The sequence below is a fragment of the Branchiostoma floridae genome, chromosome 16 (assembly GCF_000003815.2).
Source record: "Branchiostoma floridae strain S238N-H82 chromosome 16, Bfl_VNyyK, whole genome shotgun sequence".
Classification (NCBI taxonomy): Eukaryota; Metazoa; Chordata; class Leptocardii; order Amphioxiformes; family Branchiostomatidae; genus Branchiostoma; species Branchiostoma floridae.
In genome coordinates, this window is record NC_049994.1 from 15,488,942 (window position 1) to 15,509,989 (window position 21,048).

At 44.2% G+C, this 21,048-nt stretch overlaps 3 protein-coding genes across 3 annotated transcripts; all 3 read left to right on the forward strand.

Annotated features, from left to right (window-relative positions):
- Positions 1 to 2,002: 2,002 nt before the first annotated feature.
- LOC118432831 lies at positions 2,003 to 8,708 on the forward strand. The gene is made up of 11 exons (XM_035844452.1): positions 2,003 to 3,365; positions 3,611 to 4,093; positions 4,250 to 4,565; positions 5,100 to 5,263; positions 5,381 to 5,469; positions 5,724 to 5,880; positions 6,292 to 6,357; positions 6,595 to 6,617; positions 7,351 to 7,445; positions 7,985 to 8,113; positions 8,483 to 8,708. The coding sequence occupies exons 1-11, from the start codon at positions 2,003 to 2,005 to the stop codon at positions 8,652 to 8,654; spliced, it is 3,057 nt and encodes a 1,018-aa protein (XP_035700345.1). The 3' UTR covers positions 8,655 to 8,708.
- Positions 8,709 to 12,065: 3,357 nt separating this feature from the next.
- Positions 12,066 to 13,851, forward strand: LOC118432832 (serine/arginine repetitive matrix protein 1-like). Its single transcript, XM_035844453.1, has 2 exons — positions 12,066 to 12,078; positions 12,230 to 13,851. Exons 1-2 carry the CDS (start codon positions 12,066 to 12,068, stop codon positions 13,849 to 13,851), a joined length of 1,635 nt encoding a protein of 544 aa, XP_035700346.1.
- A 949-nt stretch (positions 13,852 to 14,800) lies between these two features.
- Positions 14,801 to 20,291, forward strand: LOC118432833. Its single transcript, XM_035844454.1, has 8 exons — positions 14,801 to 15,865; positions 16,080 to 16,171; positions 16,526 to 16,691; positions 17,282 to 17,304; positions 17,757 to 17,851; positions 18,167 to 18,295; positions 18,427 to 18,565; positions 18,669 to 20,291. The coding sequence occupies exons 1-8, from the start codon at positions 15,391 to 15,393 to the stop codon at positions 20,289 to 20,291; spliced, it is 2,742 nt and encodes a 913-aa protein (XP_035700347.1). The 5' UTR covers positions 14,801 to 15,390.
- The last annotated feature ends 757 nt before the right edge of the window (positions 20,292 to 21,048 follow it).

Sequence of the window (21,048 nt, forward strand, 5' to 3'; positions counted from 1 at the left end):
AGTTAATGAAAGAAGTAATTTGATTACAGCAACATACACGGGTGTGAAGTGTTCCTAGCAGCTGTCGTGATTGCACTCATACAACTAAAACTAGTACCCAGACATATGAGCTAGTCTGGCATAAGTAGTAAACGGCTTTAGGGCAAAACTACTATAGGTTTGTACAGTAAGTACAAGCTATGTAAGACATTAAGGTTTAATCCACTCATACTAGGAAGGACCTCGACTCTTTTGGATAAAGTGTGGTGGGATTTTTCTCCTACACAAGATTCAAACCCATGTCACAGACCTCCACTAACTTTGAGCCAGTCAGAGTTCCATGACCCAGGTATATCCCTGCATAGGAGAATGTGTGGAAGACCTCCAAACCCTACAGCACCTTCTACAGATCTAGAGCTGCCAATTCGGCCCAACTTGCACCTACGAGAGGCCAACATTGCTGCCCAAGGATGGATCCAGTGGTGGAGTGAAAGGATCTGATGATGGGCTACTCTTCAGCACCAAGGACAGACCTCTCCTAAACCAAACATCACATACCTGTATGCAGTACTTGCCCTTCCCCATGGTTGCCTGTGAAATACACCCAGCAACAGTTGATGATATAGAATACTTGGACAGACCTCTCCTAAACCAAACATCATATACTGTAATAGATGGCGGGGATTTTTTAATTAAAATTTCGCGGTAGCAAGAAAAATGACTTTTCGCAGTGGTTTTTAGTTCGCGGTAGCACCGTGCACTGTTGTCCTCACTGCCATGGAAAAATGTTCGCGGTGGTTTAAAATTTGCCACTATGAAAACTGCAAACATTAAACCACCGCAAAAGTTTCTACATTTACAGTAGTACTTGCCCTTCCCCATGGTTGCCTGTGAAATGGAGCCAGAAACAGTTAGTGATATGAAATACTTGGTACCTTTTAAACAAAATCTCAATGTGGGGGGGGGGGGTCAATGTTGAAGTAATCAAAATCGACCCATATCAGCTTTTGTCACCTGCTCAATAGACATTTTTTTACAAAAAAAAAAACAACTGGATGGTTTTCATGTCTTTGAAAAGGATCGTTACAAGCTGTTGTTATAGTGTGCAAGAAAAAGCTCAGTTCCAGATTATTGCTACATACTATCGAATTTATAGACGAAAGACTCCAAATTAAGGTTTTCTATCCCCCGTTCATGAAACTAAGTTCGTTCTAAATCGCGTTCCTAATGTTCCTAATTTCATCATTTATCACAACTGTGTTTGAGTCAATGCCTTAAATCTCCAAGCAGATACTGAACGTAGCTGCGACAGAAGTCAATCCTTCCAGATTCATTACATGCTATTCATTAAGAAAAAATCACGACACGGCCCATGAATCTGTTCGCTGTATCTTGATATCACTGTACATAATTATCTTAATGGGCCTTGATATATGATATTGTGTTGGACGCGTGACGGTAGCCACGAAGGCGAGTACATGATGTTATATATTTCCTTGCGGTAGTCTACTGAACGGAATCATTGGCAGCTGAAGTGGGGAAGACGTCGGATCCAACCATGAGACGACGAGGTAATGATTGAACATTTTCATGCTACATGTATTTATCTCTGACAGATTCTCTTGAGCTGAGGTTCAGTTTTTTCCTCTTCTGTTGACACACGAGTTGCAAACAACTTATCTACAAGCAGGTGCATCCGTCGGACATGTTTTGTGGGTATTTTGTCGGCTTTTCTGTGTTTCGACCTTTATTCTTACAATATCCTCAACTCTTGCACTTTCTCTGTTCTACCTCCCTGAACAAGAAAAATCCTGGAAATCACACACAAGTCAAACCGATACTTCAACTAAGAAATTGGCGGGCAACTTGTAACATTGTTGGCTTTTACTTATAATTGACATAATTCGATGTTCCAGTTAACAAAATTGTGATGCTCTTTTCCTTTGTCTTCGAAGGAAGACAACAAAGCCGGGCAAGAGGTCGTCAAGACCGCCCAAGGAACCCGATTGTCCTTCTCTTCCTGATGTCTACAATCTTGTACTTCATATCAAAGTATTTTGCAGGAGATTTCTCTCCCAACAACAGCCCGGCTATAGAGGAAGCACCGCTCCCAGCACCAGCGAGCACCCCGGTGTCGCCAGTCCACCGCGACTATCAGACCTACCTGCTCCGCAAGCGGCGTGATCGTTCGGATGATCGGGAGAGAAACGGCAACCTCTCAGCGGCGGCAAGGCCACGCGACATCGAGCAGCTGACCTCTCCTACCAGCGACAAGGGCTTTTCAACTCACAGCGGCAAAGTCAACGATGTAGGATCGCCAGGCATCGCTTGGGGGAAAAAGAAAAACATTTCAGACCTTGACGCCAAAAGCTTAAACAACGGAGACGATGCTGTCCCTACACAACAAACCGAAATCGACAAACCATCTGATGCACCCCTCAGTATTTCTACAAATGTTGGTGACGAGAGACAACCCTTACCTCAAAGTAAAGACTCTCATGAATTGCAGGGCTCTGGAGTAGAAATCATTGATTCCAATGACAACCCTGTGGATTCTGATCCCTCACCAAAAAGCGAAGAATTATACCAACAAGCTGAGTACCCTACTTTTACCGACGACAAAGCGTACCTCTTTCTCGACGCCAAGCGACATCCTGGAAGCACTGAAGAAGAGTTCTACGACATAAATCGTGAGAAGATCAATCCTACGTCCCTGCACACGTCAAAAAACGGGGTAATGGAAGCAGACGACGACGATATTTTGAGAGGTAAGACGCAGTCGACTGCAGAAGATGTAGAGTCAAATGGCGTCTTCACCAGAACCGGCACCTTCGATATCATCGACGAAGGTGACCAGATCCAGGACTCACATACCAAGACCGCACGAGCCAACCAGATTGGTTTAGGCGCACTGTTTTCTCAGAATAATCACCTTTATCATCAAGATAAAGACATTGCACAGAAAGCAAGGCCTAGTGCCGATGAAGGCGAACCACAATTAAAGAATCAAGAGAGCAAAGAAGAAGTGCCATACTCCAGAGGAAGTTTTGATACTCAAGAAATCAAGCATCTCCGTGCCTCAAAGGAATCTACGAACTCTACCATTCACAGCCACACTTCAAGTGCCCAAACCAACCGTCGGCGTAGACGAGACATCGGCGATCAAGTTTACGAAGAAAGTTCAGGCGAAGACCTCGAAACTACCGAAATGCCGGTGCAAGATACAATCACAGACGCTGTTAGGGGTGGTAGAAGCACAATTGGACCGGACGTGGAAGAGGTAACACTAACACATCCGTTACGTGTCACAGGAGAAACCAATGCTACTGCAACACTCAACGGCAAAGAAGCAACTGTGACAATCACCGAAAACACGTCTACATCAGGTAAGGACAGATAGCGTGACTCGTCTTTCAGCTTCATCTTTACAAAATGTATATGGGCTGCACTGTAAGTAATTCATATAGGCTGTATATATATTCATATATCTATATATATATTTATACATTTATATACATTTATATATATATATGTAGAGAGAGAGAGAGAGAAATAGATCTTGTTGTTATAGACCATACGCAAGTCACTGTAATTGTGTCAATACAGATTTCTCTGTTCTGTTCTTTACTAGGTAGCAATCACCAATGGTTACGGGTTTCTCAGAACTGGGCAGTCCAAGACAACCTGCAAGACTCAAGGCGGCCCGCCTGGAGGGCTCTAGACCTAGACCCGTACACCACTTGGCGCATTGAGCGGACTCTACCTTTGATCATTGACTTTGGAGCCTCATACGAACTTAGTCGGATCCGTGTAACATACGAGGAAAATCAGCATGCCATCACAGGGTACAGACTTTACATGTCAGCCGGACCACATGCGCAAAGACAGCAAGTGAACTGGACTCAGGTCCTGACCACCCAAAGGCAAAACGTCAGCACAAGAGTAGAAACTATCGCTGGATTTGGGGGCACTGGCCGCTCTTGGAAGCTGGATTTTGTGCATGTTCTCAATGAACCAGAGTTGTGGTGTAACGCAACGTATATGGGCTTAACCTCTCGCGACAGAAGGAAAGACACAGTTTATGTGACAAGTGTGCAATTTTTCGGTACAAAAGGTGAGTTTATTTTGCACGTAAGCAACGATAACATATAAGTCTACAATGCCAACTTTCGCATCGATGTAACAAGTCGAATCTGATAATTATGAAAGTTAATCCTACACCATTGCATTTTCATATTGTGTATCTTTTCTCTTCTGTCACAATGGGAAGTTGCGGGCGACGAAACAGCTACATCTTCTGGCCACTGGATAGCACACGCCGACATCAGTCCTGAAGCCCAAGAGTACACCGGCTCCGCTCACTATAGGAGGGGGATGCGGAATGGAGTTACAGATATACTGAGGGGAGGAAACACCATGTGGAAACCACTGGGAACACCTCGGTACCACAATAACTGGTTTGTCGTCCTGGACTATCATGTCAGTTACACCATGAAGAAGCTGCGGATTGTCAACTACGGCTGTGACTGGATCCATGACGTCAAGGCGTTCACTCTACAAGTCTCCATCGCGGGAAACCCTTACAGGTATATGCGAATCAGTTTTGCATTATTCACTCCACTTCCCTGCGTAACTGCGGGAATTTTGGCCCAGAAGGTGCTGGGTTCGAATCCTCTCATGATACCGATCCTGTATCCTTGGTAAAGGCATTTTGCAGGTCTTTCCTCACTCCACCCGGATATAAAAATGGATCGGGCTCCGCGTTCCGATATAGTGCCCTAAATACAACATTTTTACTTAAATGCATTGTCCAACATTTAACCCTCTTTTCCAAACTTTTCAGACTTTTAGGACACGTCCTAGACCTAACATCACTCCCAGACTACGCTTAAACTTTGTGTTTACCCAGAAGCTGACATGCGCATATGCTCTTTAGGATATGCTCTTATGAAACCTACAACTTTTTGTATTTTGATATATTTCAGTCATATGTTCCTGCATTTGATTTCCATTTTATGATTAGTAATGCCTTTTCATTTGACGTAAAAATAAGCTTTGTAAACCTAATTATTTCATCACTTGATGTTCTGATTGTACCTTCGCTATATAAAAAATTCCAGATGGACCCCCGTGCTGACCGTGACTGACGTGGCAGCGAACACCTCCCTCCCGCAGTACTTCGGCGGCTTCTCGGCGTCGGGCCGCTACTGGATGGTCACCGTAACGGCCACCTACTCGGGCTGGGAGCCGTGGATGAGAACGTTTCAGCTCTTTGGCATAAAAGGTACGGTAAAAGTTTATCTGTAATTTTGATAAATCTAAAGCTAAAAGTTTGACGTTGTATGAATCCTATGGAAATGCCAATGATTCCCAGTGACATCACCTCCTATTTTGATTTCAGACTCACCATATCTCTGTACCCCGATGTTGTTAACGATCACTGCCACTGGTGTGATAAATGGGCCTACCTGGGATCATATAAACGATGTGGTAGGAGACATGACTCCAGTTCCTAGCGTTATTGTTAGCAACAGCTTAAGAATATGTTAACGATTTCAACAAACAAAAATGTACCTTTTGATTGCCGTGGTATGATTCTGTGTTCCGTCTTAAGATGCTTTTCTTTTCTAGTATTCGATTATGTTTCTCTACCACTAGTCAAAAATACAATCTTAAGGCTGTGTTATACAATATCAACTTGATGTATTTTGAAAGTCGTGTTATCGTTCTGTGTTCCGTGTAAGGATGATGATGAAATGCCAATGGGGACAGTTATCAATACTCAGTGGATTGATCATACCCGCATATATGACGTCATGTGGAACAACGGAAGCAGTGGCCAATACGTCATTGGAGACGTCGGAAACACGCGGCGGATTGACCTTTCACCTGCTGGCTTTGGTGAGTCGTGCTGCAAGTTTACTGAGATTGAGCTAACTCCTCATTCACTCACTCACTCTTTCACTCACACTCACTCACTCACTCATTCTCTCACTCACTCACACTCACTCACTCACTCTCTCTCTTACTCACTCACTCTCACACACTCACTCATTCATTCATTCACTCAAAACATTCAATTTCTCATCCACTCCTCACTCATTCATTCATTCATTCACTCACTCATTCGTTCATTCACTGATTCATCCACTCCTCGCTCACTCTAGTATTAGTTACATACATTATTGCGTCTTTATCGTATTTCGAAAAAACAATGGATACCAAAAACGTCATGAGTCCTTCATTAGGAACCCTATAGGAGCAATTCGAAAGAACTGTAAATGAATACTGATGTCCATTTTTCTTCGGCAGATTGCCGGAGGGATGTCGTTCCTAACATCATGCTACCACTTAAGGTGGACATCTGCTGCGTTCCAGGTGGGTGATTAGGTGAACATAAACACGATATTAACCATATCATGCCCAAATAAAAACATATGTAAACCACGCACTTAAATCCAAGGAGGAAAGGGATTGTGAAATATAGCTAGAAGAAATTTTGATTACTACCAACACAGATGAGCTTCCGTGATATTGAGTGCCTGTCTATTGTCCGTATGTCTGTTCCAGTGTGTATAACTTCAGATGTCTTGATATTGATTTGTGATCTTTCAGGTCACATAGACTGGAATCCAGAGGTAAGTGTAGTTTCCTCTGTTGACTTTTTCGTCTTAATTAATCTCTTTCAAACACATACTGTCATCATTGAACATGTAAATACTATACACACGGTCTTCTAGGTCAAGACCATTATTAGATTGGCCCTTTCGTTGGAAGTCTTCAATTACACACCTATCTGGCATCTAAGTTTAATTATCCAACATAGTCAACGTTTCTTGTACTTAAGTTATGCAGACATTTTCTGCAACATCGTAACTGCTGGCCAAGACGGTTCTATTAGCCTCTACTAGGTCGGTGAAAAATACCTACTAGTATGTTGTATGTATTTACAATGATTTTTCCACTGACCTGGCATCCTCTTACGCAGGGACATCCAACAGCGAAACCGCCTGCCTGGATGTACCCTGCTTTCTCAACTGTCACCCTTAGTTCCTGACCACCCTGCTTACAAATATGAATCAGCTTACCCTTATATATGCAGGACCCCTTTCGAAAACTGAAAGGCCTATTCTCTTATTGGCTGACAGCTGGTTTGGGGGGGGGGGCGTCCACAGGAACTAAGAGTGACGGTTGAGAAAGCAGTGTACATCCAGACAGGTGGTTTCGCCGTTGCATATCCCTGCCTAGGAGGATGCTGACCTGGTAGGGGCTAAAAGAACCGTCTTGGCCCGCAACTACGACATTGCCACCATAAAATCCTGTTGGAGATGAGAAAATACCTGAATTTTGTGTCGTTGACCTTCGGCTCAGGCCGAGCTGAGTGGACTGCAGTGTTCCAACACAGCCAGTTGCAGGGTGTGCGGAAGCATGACGGGAAATTCTTGCGGCTGTGACAAGGCATGCAGGTATGATATCTATTCCACCAACAGGCTTTCCTTGGGAGTTTGAAAAAAGATAGAAGTCGACAAAAATACAGGCAATCCAGTAGAGTCCATCCATGAAAAGGGTATCACTGTCCCTAAGTACACCACAAAAAGACGAAATTCAAGGTATTTTCCCTACATGGTCTGGTAGAGACTACCAAAACAAACCTTGATACACGAAATGAACATGAAAGTAAAAAGAAAGAAATACAAGGACAACTGTACAATGTGACACATTTCGGATCGATTTCTTTTGTTGGGTCTCACTGGATGAGACGGCCTTAGAATTACAGGCTATGTTTGTGCGTGTCGTCGAATTGATAACTCCACGGGTGGGGACGGACTAGTACTGGTCTGTGCCGACCTTTCTCGGCATTTACAATACACTGTGTCATTTTCCTTGATATTTCTATCAGGTTGTAACGTACTCTAAGGCTAGGTGGGATAAAGGATTATCAAATCAATACATCAAACTTTGCAAGGTACAGCATTTCAAACATCCATAACCGTTCTCTTTGAAGGATATTTAGAGACTGTTGCCATAACTACGCGTCCGCCTGTGGTGATGACGTAACAGATGATGGGGACATCCGGCCAGTGATACAGCCGGACTCCTGCAAGGGAAGATGTAACACGGAGAACATTGTCAGGTACAGATTGCTGTTGTTACTAGTTAGAGGGCCTCTAAGTAACTTCAGTCAATCAAACCACCATCTATTACAACATCCATTGGATTGATTATCTCACATGTAAATAGTACTGATAACTGAACACTACTTCCTTCACTTTAAGCTTTTTACCAGTCCATAAAGAATACAGTAATCTCTTTCGACTTTCCAGCATGATTGTAATTCCACAGTACCACAATGACAGTGCTATGCTGCTTTCCTTTTTGCAAGGATACACGTTTTGCTGTAAGTCCGATCCTCAATAAACAAAATCTGATAGATGAACTACAATTTCCACATATCTCCACATTTAAGTTTTCCTTATTTTTTATTTTGTTTTGCTTTGTTCAGCAAAGTGACGTGCAGCTGCACAAGTTCCTGCAACTTGACGGAAACTTGCTGTGATGACTTTGAGGATGTCTGTCAGGGTGGAAACGCCAACATCACTACATCTGATAGCAACCAGGTAAGGATGATTTTGTCTTCGAATTCGCGAATCTATTACAGTATTGCTATCAACTAACGAACTACGGGAACGAAAAAATCAACTAGTTCAACGGTTTTGTTTCCTTTGACAGCCCCTGCAGTGCGTTGCACCCTGGGACTTCCGCTTCAACTTCTGGATGGTCGCGAGTTGTCCGCCCAGCTTTGCAGACGACGTCGTCCGAGGGATGTGCGAGACTTCCTACCAGAACGACGACATGTTTCTCCACGCCCCGGTCACGGACAACTCCACCAACACCAACTACAGAAACGTGTTCTGTGCCCTATGTAATAACGCTAGGTACATGGTAGGGTGGAAGATGGTTGCCAAATGTGGCTACACTCCTTCAGATCCACTGAAAACTATCCTACAAGATAAAAACGACATTTGTGATCATTATTTTAGACCCACTGTTGCCCCTGCGCGACTTTGCTTCCCTCCCCACACAACCCCGCCCCGTGCAAGTGTTCGCTGCGATGTAGCAAAATGTAGAAACATAACCGCTGTTTTCTACGCAAACGCCCGACCCTTTAGGAACTCTGTATGTGCGGAGTGCTATGCTGAAGAAGATGACCTTTTCGACACCTCTTGCAAAGCGGATGACACTACGTTCATAGGTTTTCTCGGCACAATCACTGTCCTCTTCGACTATTCAGACATTTTGCATAGCAAGATGTCGTCCAATGAACTCGAAGTATTCGAACATACGGAGTCGTGTTCTATGGGGTTTATATACGATCCATTTCGAGATACCTGTCGTAAGATCTCTTTTGTACCCCCTACTGAAGAAGTTCCCAAAGATTCAGGTGTAAAACAGGCGGGAGAATCCTTGGAGAATGATCATGATGACCATCAAGCACCAACTCAGAGTCCCATTGATGAGTTACCAACTCAAAACTCATATTTCCCACAGCAAAGCGCTACATTTCTCGTCATCAACACTGTTTCTGGTGCTTCTGCCGTCATTTCTATCTCATATCTCCTATCCGGCCTTCGCCACTTTGCACGAGCCGAATCCGCTGTGAAGATCTGCCTCTTGACATCCCTTCTTCTGGCACAGATCAGCCAGCTGCTGGGTCAGGTCGTTCCTTCAGCAGCCTGCTGCACGGCCATGTTGGTGTGCACCCTCTGCTTCTGTCTGGCCGCTAGTCTGTCTCTCACTGCCACAATCCAACACCTGTCTGTCCTACAGCGAGGCGGCACCTGTAAAGCTGCTGCCCAGCTCTTAGTCATTGTGGTTATTCCGCTGGCAATGTCAGGAGGGTACGTTGCGCTGGATGATTCAATCCACTTGGGGGCGCCTCGTCCATTGGCTAGTCCTACCTTCTGTTGGATTGACGACCCCGCAAAAATGGCAATCACAATGGTCGTGCCCTTAGTGATCTGTACGTTTGTGGATCTCTACTACCTGCTCCGTATGTCCCTGACATGTGCTACCACCGATGGCGTGCATGACTCCTTCTTGGCGCTGGGAGCGCTGCAGTTCGTCCCAATCACAGCTGCCATGACCACAGGCGTCATGACTGCCTACTTTGACTCAGAACTACTGCGCACGGCTTTCTTATACATGGTGATCTCCTTGGGCGGGGTGGTTGGGTTCCTGTTCCTGGTATTTTCGATTGTTGGGGTTCGGAAGGACGATGCTAACGTAGTCCCTCCTTTGCCAAGTTCATTTGAAGCCTTGAGTGACCCATCTGCTCCTTAAAAGGGCGACAAAGTTCTCTATACTGACAAGTATCGAAGCCAGTTTCATCGCTTCTATTTTAAAAGAATCTGTAACTTGAATATGTCTAAATGTTCAGGGAATATCTTAAAGGTATTGGTTATTATATATACTGCATATACAGGTGAGACCGTAATAGCATTAAGTGCGCAAAATTATATCGCTATACAGATATGCATATGTTACGCGATTTTAGTCAGGCTAACTCTATATGTATGTATTGAGCAACTTTTGTGGTTGTTGAACTCGGGCGTTTGTGCTCAAGGAACCTGGTCTGAGGTGATCTCTCAACTTTGCCTTGTGTCGTGACAGGCCGGCAACATCAACTAATTCGTAAAGCTGCTTATTTTGATGCATTGTGCTGCATCTTCTAATGCTTAAACTTGTAACAGTATCGTCACGTAAATATTAACAGCGAAGCTTGTGATGTTGATCATAGACGTAAATGAATTTACATCTTCAATAAATGTGAGGTCAAATAACTCGGTTGAATGCTTCTTTACTAATGAAACTAATCATATCCTTAAGGTTACTCGCTTATAATTACAATATGCTTCTGATGCAAAACCTGATGAAAAAATGATAAAGTAGTTTCAAAAAGATTTTGATAAAACACGATGTGAACAAAGCCATGGAAACCGAGTTGTTTAAATTGTTCAGAGACGCACGATCCTGGGTCAGCAAAACAGGCAAAGGATTATTCGTACGACTAATAAGGCATCTATCTTTCGAGGTCATGGTCAGTTCTTACATAGACATTTCCAGACTTTTCCTTTGAAGTGGGCAGTGACAGTGGCAGTGTAAAAGGTTCGATCGTTGCATGAATAGTCAACCCATCAAATGATAATGCGAGCCAGGAACCCCGTTGAAATCAACATTTTGGAACCAAAACTCAACACAGTTCATGGTATTGAATACAAAATTTCAATATCTGACAGTGTACTCAAAGTCATCAAAACTACGCATATCAGATGTTTCTCATGTGCGTGTTATACACTTAACTTGCTTCGATAACAACTTGATGAATTTCATACTTGGAGCAGGGGAAACCGCATCTCTCAAGATTAATCATCTAAATTTCATGTACAAAGTTACAGTTGAATTTTGCTTTTCGCATCACCATGGTAATGAAAACTTGGTATCAAGAGGATAAAATTTCAATATCTGACAGCGTACTTAAAGTCATCAAAACTACCCATATCAGATGTTTTTCGTGTGCGTGTTAGAAATTTGCTTCGAAAACAACTGGATGAATTTCATACTTGGAGCCGCATCTCTCAAGATTAATCATCTCAAGTTCATGTACAAAGTTACAGTTGCAATTTGCATTCCGAATCACTATGGTATTGAATAGTTGATATAGTGAAAACAAAATTTCAATATCTGACAGTGTACTCAAAGTCATCAAAACTACCCATATCAGATGTTTCTCGTGTGCGTGTTAGAAATTTGCTACGAAAACAACTGGATGAATCTCATACTTGGAGCCGCATCTCTCAAGATTAATCATCTCAAGTTTATGTAGAAAGTTATTGTTGAAATTTGCTTTCCACATCGCGATAGCATCCCAGACAATTATCTTCATGCTTTGAGAGTGTTCTTTTACCCCGATGCATCACGACAGTCACGAGCGCTAGTATCTGGAGCCATATATATATACATCCTGATTGCCAAACAACTAAAAGTAGTCATTGTAGTAGAGGCAGGAACGACGAACGGATGCCACCATGAGACAGCGAGGTAAAGTTGGTACATTTCTGTAGAACACATCTTCATTTAGAAAACGTCACCCATGGTTCTGGCTCATGGTACACTGCCTTGTTACTCATTTGTCAGTGATGATGCTCATTCAAATATTTTTAATGACCGTCTGTTGTCCTTTTGTTTAAAGCTCGGCGGCAAAGTATAGGAGGTCGCCAGCGGCGTCCATTCAGCCTAGTCATTCTTCTCGTAAGTGCCTGGGCCTTATATCTCATCCCGAAGTACCTTGCAGGAGATCTCTTTCTAGATGGAAGCAAGGGAACAGAAGGAATACCAACCAAGGCAAGATCAACGAGCTCTCCGGAGTCGACAGTCAGCCGTCGGGGCATGGGCGATCTTCTCCGCAGGCGAGGCAATGGCCAGAAGGATGGGAAGGGCATTAGCAACTCCCCGGTGAAGAGGCCACACACCGAGCAACTCGCCTTTATCACTGTCGGCCCTAGCACACCGAGTCACAACGTCAGGTTCAAGAAGGTAATGGTAAAGAAAACGCCAAATGTGACCCTGCTCAAGATCAGAAAATCGCTCAATAAGAATGGCACACAAAAGGGAGCAGACGCCATAGACCACTACTTCACATTCTCAGTCTCAGATAAGGATGCCCTTGAGGACAAGCTGCGACCGACTGCCGATGAAGCCACATTTACCAGTGACGGCACCTTCCAGACCATCAGCAACGGTGATCAGGAGAGGAGCCAGCCTGTAGGGACTAAGACGCAAGAAATCGGCCAGACTCATTCAGACAGGTTTTTTTCTCATTACAACCACACAGAACATGGCGTCAGGTCTCAACCAGAGACAATGTTCGACGCTGTTGAAGAGAAAACGCCCAAAATGAACCACCGTGGTAAAGATGAGGTGCCAGTACCATACAGCATCGAAGAATTAGACACTCGAACAATTCACGAATCGACGGGAAACGCCACCAATCCCAGGCCCGCCCCTAGAGCCCAATACAAGCCTCGACAAACACGAGAAGCTAGCGACCCACGCCTTGAAGAGAGTTCAAAGCCCAAGCCTGCTACGAGAGCCCAATCCAAGCCTCGGCAAACACGAAAAGCTAGCGATCCACGATTTGAAGAGAGTTCAAAGCCCAAGCCTGCTACGAGAGCCCAATCCAAGCCTCGACAAACACGAAAAGCTAGCGATCCACGATTTGAAGAGAGTTCAAAGCCCAAGCCTGCTACGAGAGCCCAATCCAAGCCTCGGCAAACACGAAAAGCTAGCGATCCACGATTTGAAGAGAGTTCAAAGCCCAAGCCTGCTACGAGAGCCCAATCCAAGCCTCGACAAACACGAAAAGCTAGCGACCCACGCCTTGAAGAGAGTTCAAAGCCCAAGCCTGCTACGAGAGCCCAATCCAAGCCTCGACAAACACGAAAAGCTAGCGATCCACGATTTGAAGAGAGTTCAAAGCCCAAGCCTGCTACGAAAGCCCAATCAAAGCCTCGGCAAACACGAGAAACTAGCGACCCACGCTTTGAAGAGAGTTCGGGTGAGCAACCTGTTGCTACACAAGTGCCAGAAGAGTTTTCAACAGCAAACACTCTCTGGAGCCGTGGAAGTGCCGCTGGACCAAGCATGGAGGCAGTAACACAGATGATGCAGACCACAAGACAAGGTACAGTCAGTAACCTAGAAACAACTGCAGTCAGTACAGCCAAAGTGACAACTGCAACAATTGTCAAAGGACAACAACAAGGGGGGTTAAATGCAATGGAAAACGTCCCTAAGTCAGGTAACTACGAGTAGACATGTCTGTCAGAACGTAACCCCTCTGTCTTTCTGTTCTAAGTCCTACTTCTTCCGCGGGGTCTCTTTTTCTAAGTCCTTGCTGTAGGTCAAGTGCAATTTACATGCACCAGGGGATCGAAGGCCTATCTATGTAACATAGGAGACAAGCACCTGTGTGTCCCGTTTGTTGCTTTCTCTGCTTTCTCTGCTTAGCACTCAGCCTCCTGCTGTAGTGCCTTGCATAAATGTTTGACCCAAGGGCTACAGAAATGGAGATAGGCGCCATCCCTAAATATCTGTTACAGATGTACGGGCAACTTAGACAAAATCACACAAAAATGTCCATGTTAGTATTCCGCAGAATGCGAAGAGATCCGGTTCATTGGTAACATGTTTACAAATGGTCAGTGTGCTTTGCTATGGACACAAGTTATCCGAGTCCGATGACATTTCAATGTCTTATGGTGTGCATGTTTTATTTTTTATGCCATCCAGGCAGTATTCACGGTCGGTTACATATTTCTCAGTACTGGACAATACAAGACAACCTGCAACACTCACTGTCCACCTGGAATGCTCTATATGACCTAGACCCATACACCACTTGGCGCATTGAGCGGACTCTACCTTTGATCATTGACTTTGGAGCTTCATACGAACTTAGTCAGATTCGTATAACATACGAGGAAAATCAGCATGCCATCACAGGGTACAGACTTTACATGTCAGCCGGACCACATGTTCAAAGACAGCAAGTGAACTGGACTCACGTCCTGTCCACCAAGCGGCAAAACATCAGCACAGACGGAGTGGAAACCATCGCTGGATTTGGGGGCACTGGTCGCTCTTGGAAGCTGGATTTTGTACATGTTCTCAATGAGCGACAGTTGTGGTGTAACGCAACGTACATGTACGAAACCTCGGGGGACAGAATTAAAAACACGGTTTATGTGACAAGGGTGGAATTTTTCGGTGCAAAAGGTGAGTCACTCAAGGCACATGTAACAATAACTTGGATATCTATGATAGTAGCAGGCTTTTGTTAGATCAGCAGCTATGGATTTACATCTGATGATTCAATTCAATTCGCAATGCGATTCACCCCTTAGCTAATTGTGCGTTGTTACCTTCGCCACGAATGTTATGCTTTCGGTAATGTTCGTGGCTAAGTGTGCATTTGTGTGTGTAATTGCAAGTGAACAAAAATCAAATACATGAAATGATTGAGGTCTAAAGACAGGTAAGTAAGCTAAATACTAACATATACAAATATTAAGTGGTTTATTGTACATATGGTACAGAATAGGGTACTAGATCTACGTTACCATTGCGGTGTTTGACTTTTCCATTGAAGACATTTGAAAATGAAACGCCCCATATATTCTATAATAGATTGATTCGATGATCAAAGTAGGAAGAGCATCTTTTGTGGGTTTGTTAACAATGGAAAGCTTGGTGTGATTTCGGAAACTATATAATATATCAAGCTCTGGACCTGCTACCTTGTAAACATATTACCATTTTCTTTCACGGTGATGGAAAGTTGCGGGCGAGGAAATGGCTGAAACACCCGGACACTGGGTAACAGAAAACGGTCCGGAGTCTGGTCCAGAAGCCAAAGAGTACACTGGTTCTGCTTACTTTAAGGAAGAAATGGAACACGAAGTAAACGAGATACTACTGAGATCCAGACCATATTGGAAACCACTGGGAACAACTCGGTACCACAATAACTGGTTTGTCGTCCTGGACTATCATGTCAGTTACACCATGAAGAAGCTGCGAATTGTCAACTACGGCTGTGACTGGAACCATGACGTCAAGGCGTTCACTCTTCAAGTCTCCAACACGAGAAACCCGTATTACGACTGGACCCCCGTGCTGACCGTGACTGACGTGGCAGCGAACACCTCCCTCCCGCAGTACTTCGGCGGGTTCTCGGCGTCCGGCCGCTACTGGAGGGTCACCGTAACTGCCACCTACTCGGGCTGGGAGCCGTGGATAAGAACGTTTCAGCTCTTTGGCATCAAGGGTATGTGATTTATTTTTGTACACTTCGCAAAGCTATCGTCTGATCACTGGCACGCCAGGTGTCAAGTTCAAGCTTTTAAATTAATCAGATTACAACGTAATGCCGTGTTCTAGATATTCTTGTGAGTTATATTAATCTTGTATTAGCTAATTTCTTGCCGCTTTGCTTGAAATTTTCCTGGTTTAACATACTGTCGCGTCCGCTATATTTCCAGACTCGCCATATCTCTGTGAAGCCGTGACATCATTTTTGGGAAGAGGCAGTATCGTAGTGCGTGGTCCTACCTTCAATGACACAAACGACGTGGTGAGGAATATTTTGGCATCTTTTACTGTCACTTTGCATGTTGAATGCCTATACCCAAGGCAAGCTAATCTCATTTTATCTGATATATAATATTCACTGCGAGAACATTACATTTTTAGGGAGTCATGGGAGGGAGTCTTTGTGACATCTAACCATAATGTTCTCACAGGGTCAAATAGACAAATATGGTCTTTTCTCTTGCCGTAGAGATTCCTAGCCGCAGGTAAATTGCAAAGGTCAGCATATTTGAACTCTCCAGCCTCCAGGGCTTGTACATTTCAGTTTCAGTAAAGAATAAGATGAATGAAAATGATTTGACATCTAAAAATGTCGTAACTAGATGTTCTCTTTCAGGAGGACGATGGTACGATGGGCGTGATTCTACGGAGAATGTGGAGTGACACTGACAGGTTTTCACGCGTATATGACGTCATGTGGAAAAAAAGCGGGGGCACATACGTCATCGGTGAAACCGGAAATTCGCGCACGCGGCATATTGATCTTTTTCCCGCCGGCTTCGGTTCGTCTAACCACTTTACTAAGATCTTCTTGATTCTTAACTAAGGGCGCGGTCACATAGGTCGTGCGATCGTCGTACGATTTTGATGCCATAGGATTTTCAAGCAGGCCGTGAGAGAACCAACCACCGACATGGGTTGAAAACAGCATTTTGTGTACCAAGACAGTAGAACTTTATAGGAGACGTAAGATTTTGTCCTGCAAATTGTCCGAAGTTAGCGATCGTGCGACGATCGCACGACCTATGTGACCACGCCCTTACTGAAAGCTTCTTCATTTTAACTCATATCATCATAACCAATGGTAGGTTTGAAACATAATATCTACATAGCCATCACCAATCATAGTTTAGAGTTTCTGTTTCATTTGCTTCCATATTTCCTTCAGATTGTCGACGAAATGTCCTTCCGGACACACTGTTACCCGTTCGGTATGACACCTGTTGCGTTCCGGGTAAGACATACTTGACTATGTACTTTTTAGATATGCACGAAATGAAGAACAAATAAATGCTTCTTGACATCTCTTGATGACTGCGACAGTATGATGTACCATTTTTAATTAGACTATCGTTGATATTTATTGTTTCAGGTCACATAGACTGGAGTCCACAGGTTAGTTCCTTGTTCGTCGAAGAGAGTGTGCTGTTTGTCTCCTTTTCTTATCTATGAGTACCTTTCTTCCTCTTCAATGCCTATCAGGGTTTTTACACGTATCTTGTGAACCGAATGAAATTTGGCACCAGGATAGAGTGTGCTAATACATCTGCCGTTTAAAATGACTTTATTGAGTTTTTTGGCAATTCTGAGACCAAAAGTGTATATTTTGCCCCCTGCACCATGGTATTACAACCGAATGACCTGAAATTTGGTAAAGAGGTCACCGTGCCTTGATCATATGCCCATATAGATTCAATAACCATTTAACTATAACCTTTTGCCATACAGTAGTCTTTGTTTCCTTCTTGGTTTCAAAGAGTAGCACGTCAGTTTTGCACCGCAATTTCAAGATAAGACTATATGTTTGATCGAAAATCTTTCAGCTGAATGTCTGATTTCTCCCCCAGCCTGAGCTGAGGGGGCTCCTGTGTGCCAACAGCGCTACCTGTAAGGTGTGCGGCAGCATGATGGGAAATTCCTGTGGATGTGACAAGGCATGCAGGTAAACTGTCGTCCTAATTTTGGTTCTGTTCTTGTATTAATGAAGTCGTAACCCATGTTGATTTAGTTTATTGATTTATTTGTGTTTTGTTGTTTATCCACTGTCTGTACACATATGTATGTATGTCTATGTGCATGCCATATTGTGATGGTCAGTGGGTGGAAAGGAGAGAAAAATAAAGCTCAGAAAGATCATGCCTTCTTTTACTTTTTGTATCGTCTTCCTCTTGTGGTATCGAATGGCTTGGTGACTATGCTGCTTGACACGAGATTGAGACATATGCAAACATCAGATTTCATCTTCTGTCGCTTAAAGGATATTTGGAGACTGTTGCCATAACTACGAGTCCGCCTGTGGTGATGATGTAACAGATGATGAAGATATCCGGCCAGTGATACAGCCGGACTCCTGCAGGGGACGATGTAACATGGAGAACATCGTCAGGTACAGATTGCTGTTTATTAGCCTGGGTAACAGAATTCGTCCAAGGCATGTAAATCCTAAGCCTTGTAACGGCTTATCTTGTACATTTGGTTGTCTCTCTAAAAATTCTGTTATGTTATTTTATCTGCCAGTGTTGTGACGTGCAACTGCATAAGTTCATGCAACACGACGGGAACTTGCTGCGATGACTTTGAAGCTGTCTGTCAGGGACACAAGGGCGGTTGGACAGGTGACAGTAACGTCAACATCACTGCCACAGAAAGCAACCAGGTGAGCCATGAATCAATACATGTCGCCTTCGCTTTGCAGTCGTCTTGTTGTTACACACGAACGAACGAACAAACCAACAAACATGTTATCGCTCTGTTGACAGCCCCTGCAGTGCGTTGCACCCTGGGACTTCCGCTCCCACTTCTGGATGGTCGCGAGTTGTCCGCCCAGCTTTGCAGACGACATCGTCCGAGGCATGTGCGAGATATCCTTCCAGAACTTCCAGAAATACGACAGGTTTCTCTACGCCCCAATCACGGACAACTCCACCAACACCAACTACAGAAACGTGTTCTGTGCCCTATGTAATAACGCTAGGTACATGGTAGGGTGGGAAGTGGTTGCCAAGTGTCGTTACACTCCTCCAACTGCAATAAAAGGTGCACTGCAGGATAGAGGCAGCATTTGCAATCATTATTTCAGGCCAAGTGTTGCCCCCGCGCGACTTTGCTTCCCTCCCCACACAACCCCGCCTCGTGCAAATGTTCGCTGCGATGTGGCAAAGTGTCGGAACATAACCGCTGTTTTCTACGCAAACACCCGACCCTTTAGAAACTCTGCTTGTGCGGAGTGCTATGCTGATGAGGACGACCTTTCTGATACATCTTGTAAATCAGATGACACGGACAAGGTGGGGTTCTTTGGGATCATTACTGTGCTAGTTGACTATTCGGCCATTTTCCAAAGCAAAATGTCATCTAGCGAACTACAGGTCAGCGACCATATTGAGTCGTGTTCTATAGGGTTTATATACGACCCATTTCGAGATACCTGTCGTAAGATCTCTTTTGTGACCCCTAATGAAGAAGTCCCCAAAGATGCAGGTGTAACACAGGCGGGAGAATCCTTGGAGAATGATTATGATGACCATCAAGCACCAACTCAGAGTCCCATTGATGAGTTACCAACTCAAAACTCATATTTCCCACAGCAAAGCACTACATTTCTCGTCATCAACACAGTTTCTGGTGCTTCTGCCGTCATTTCTATCTTATATCTCCTATCCGGCCTTCGCCGCTTTGCGCGCGCCGAATCCGCTGTGAAGATCTGCCTCTTGACATCCCTTCTTCTGGCACAGATCAGCCAGCTGCTGGGTCAGGTCGTTCCTTCAGCAGCCTGCTGCACGGCCATGTTGGTGTGCACCCTCTGCTTCTGTCTGGCCACTAGTCTGTCTCTCACTGCCACAATCCAACACCTGTCTGTCCTACAGCGAGGCGGCACCTGTAAAGCTGCTGCCCATCTCTTAGTCATTGTGGTTATTCCGCTGGCAATGTCAGGAGGTTACATTGCACTGGATGACTCAACCCGCATGGGGGCGCCACGTCCATTGGCTAGTCCTCCCTTCTGTTGGATTGACGACCCCGCAAAAATGGCCATCACAATGGTCGTGCCCTTAGTGATCTGTACGTTAGTTGACCTCTACTATCTGCTCCGTATGTCCATGACATGTGCTACCACCGATGGCGTGCAGTACTCCTCCCTAGCGCTAGGGGCGCTGGTGTTTGTCCCATTCACAGCTGCCATGACCACAGGCGTCATGACTGCCTACTTTGACTCAGAACTACTGCGCACGGCTTTCTTATACATGGTGATCTCCTTGGGCGGGGTGGTTGGGTTCCTGCTCCTGGTATTTTCGATTGTTGGGTTTCGGAAGGACGATGCTGATGTAGTTGTCCCTTCTTTGCCAAATTCAGTTGAAGCCTCGAGTGACCCGTCTGTTCCCTAAAGTCCCGCCAAAAATTTCTGCAGAGCGTATACTGTTCCATGAAGGTGGTGTCTCACTGCACTTGGGACACATTTTAAATACAGTGTCCAAAAGGCTAAAAAAGATTGTATTGTGTCCAGTAGATCTGCTTGGAGATGAACAAGACACATGTCTTAAGACAATTCAATCTATAATGTGACTCATAAGATATAATTACCTGTCTTACGCCTGGAAGATTTTTTTAAGAAGATTGTTTAGAGAAAGGCTATTAGACCACTTCAAGGCAATGAACTAAGAAGTTGAAAACACGGAGATAGCGGTGAATATGTGTGTTGAAGGCTGATAAGTTGTAGACAGGAGGGATGATAGATAATGACACTCTGTTATGTAGTCCGTTATATCTGAATGTACCGTTAACACTTCTCAGTACAGATGACGACCTATGTACCATGTTTCTGTAAATATTGATGTCAATGTTATATCGTCCATTCAGATTTCTAGCCTAATTAATGCGTTCAGAATTTTAGATTTTAAATGTTACGTTATGTTAGCAGCATTTTAACAACTCTTTTTAACCAGACAACCATCTAAGTTTTAAAGTAATTCTCTAGTAAGGGGTGGTATGTATGTAAATACTCTCATTTGCTGTTCAAAGTCTGCGAAAGATTTCAAGACACATATAACTTTCTGTTTGCAAATTGTATAAGCTTTTGTTCTTTATTTTTCATCTAATTGTATTGTAAACGGACCAGCAAAGTTGTGTGAAAATGGATAGTGT

Excerpts from the sequence above, each read along its gene's own strand:
- LOC118432831 (XM_035844452.1), top strand. The coding sequence starts at position 2,003 with ATGTCTACAATCTTGTACTTCATATCAAAGTATTTTGCAGGAGATTTC. Across the intron at positions 4,094-4,249 it reads GCAATTTTTCGGTACAAAAG|TTGCGGGCGACGAAACAGCT; the intron begins GTGAGTTTATTT and ends CACAATGGGAAG. Across the intron at positions 5,881-6,291 it reads CCTTTCACCTGCTGGCTTTG|ATTGCCGGAGGGATGTCGTT; the intron begins GTGAGTCGTGCT and ends TTTCTTCGGCAG.
- LOC118432833 (XM_035844454.1), top strand. The coding sequence starts at position 15,391 with ATGGCTGAAACACCCGGACACTGGGTAACAGAAAACGGTCCGGAGTCT. Across the intron at positions 16,692-17,281 it reads TCTTTTTCCCGCCGGCTTCG|GTCACATAGACTGGAGTCCA; the intron begins GTTCGTCTAACC and ends TTATTGTTTCAG. Across the intron at positions 18,566-18,668 it reads CTGCCACAGAAAGCAACCAG|CCCCTGCAGTGCGTTGCACC; the intron begins GTGAGCCATGAA and ends CTCTGTTGACAG.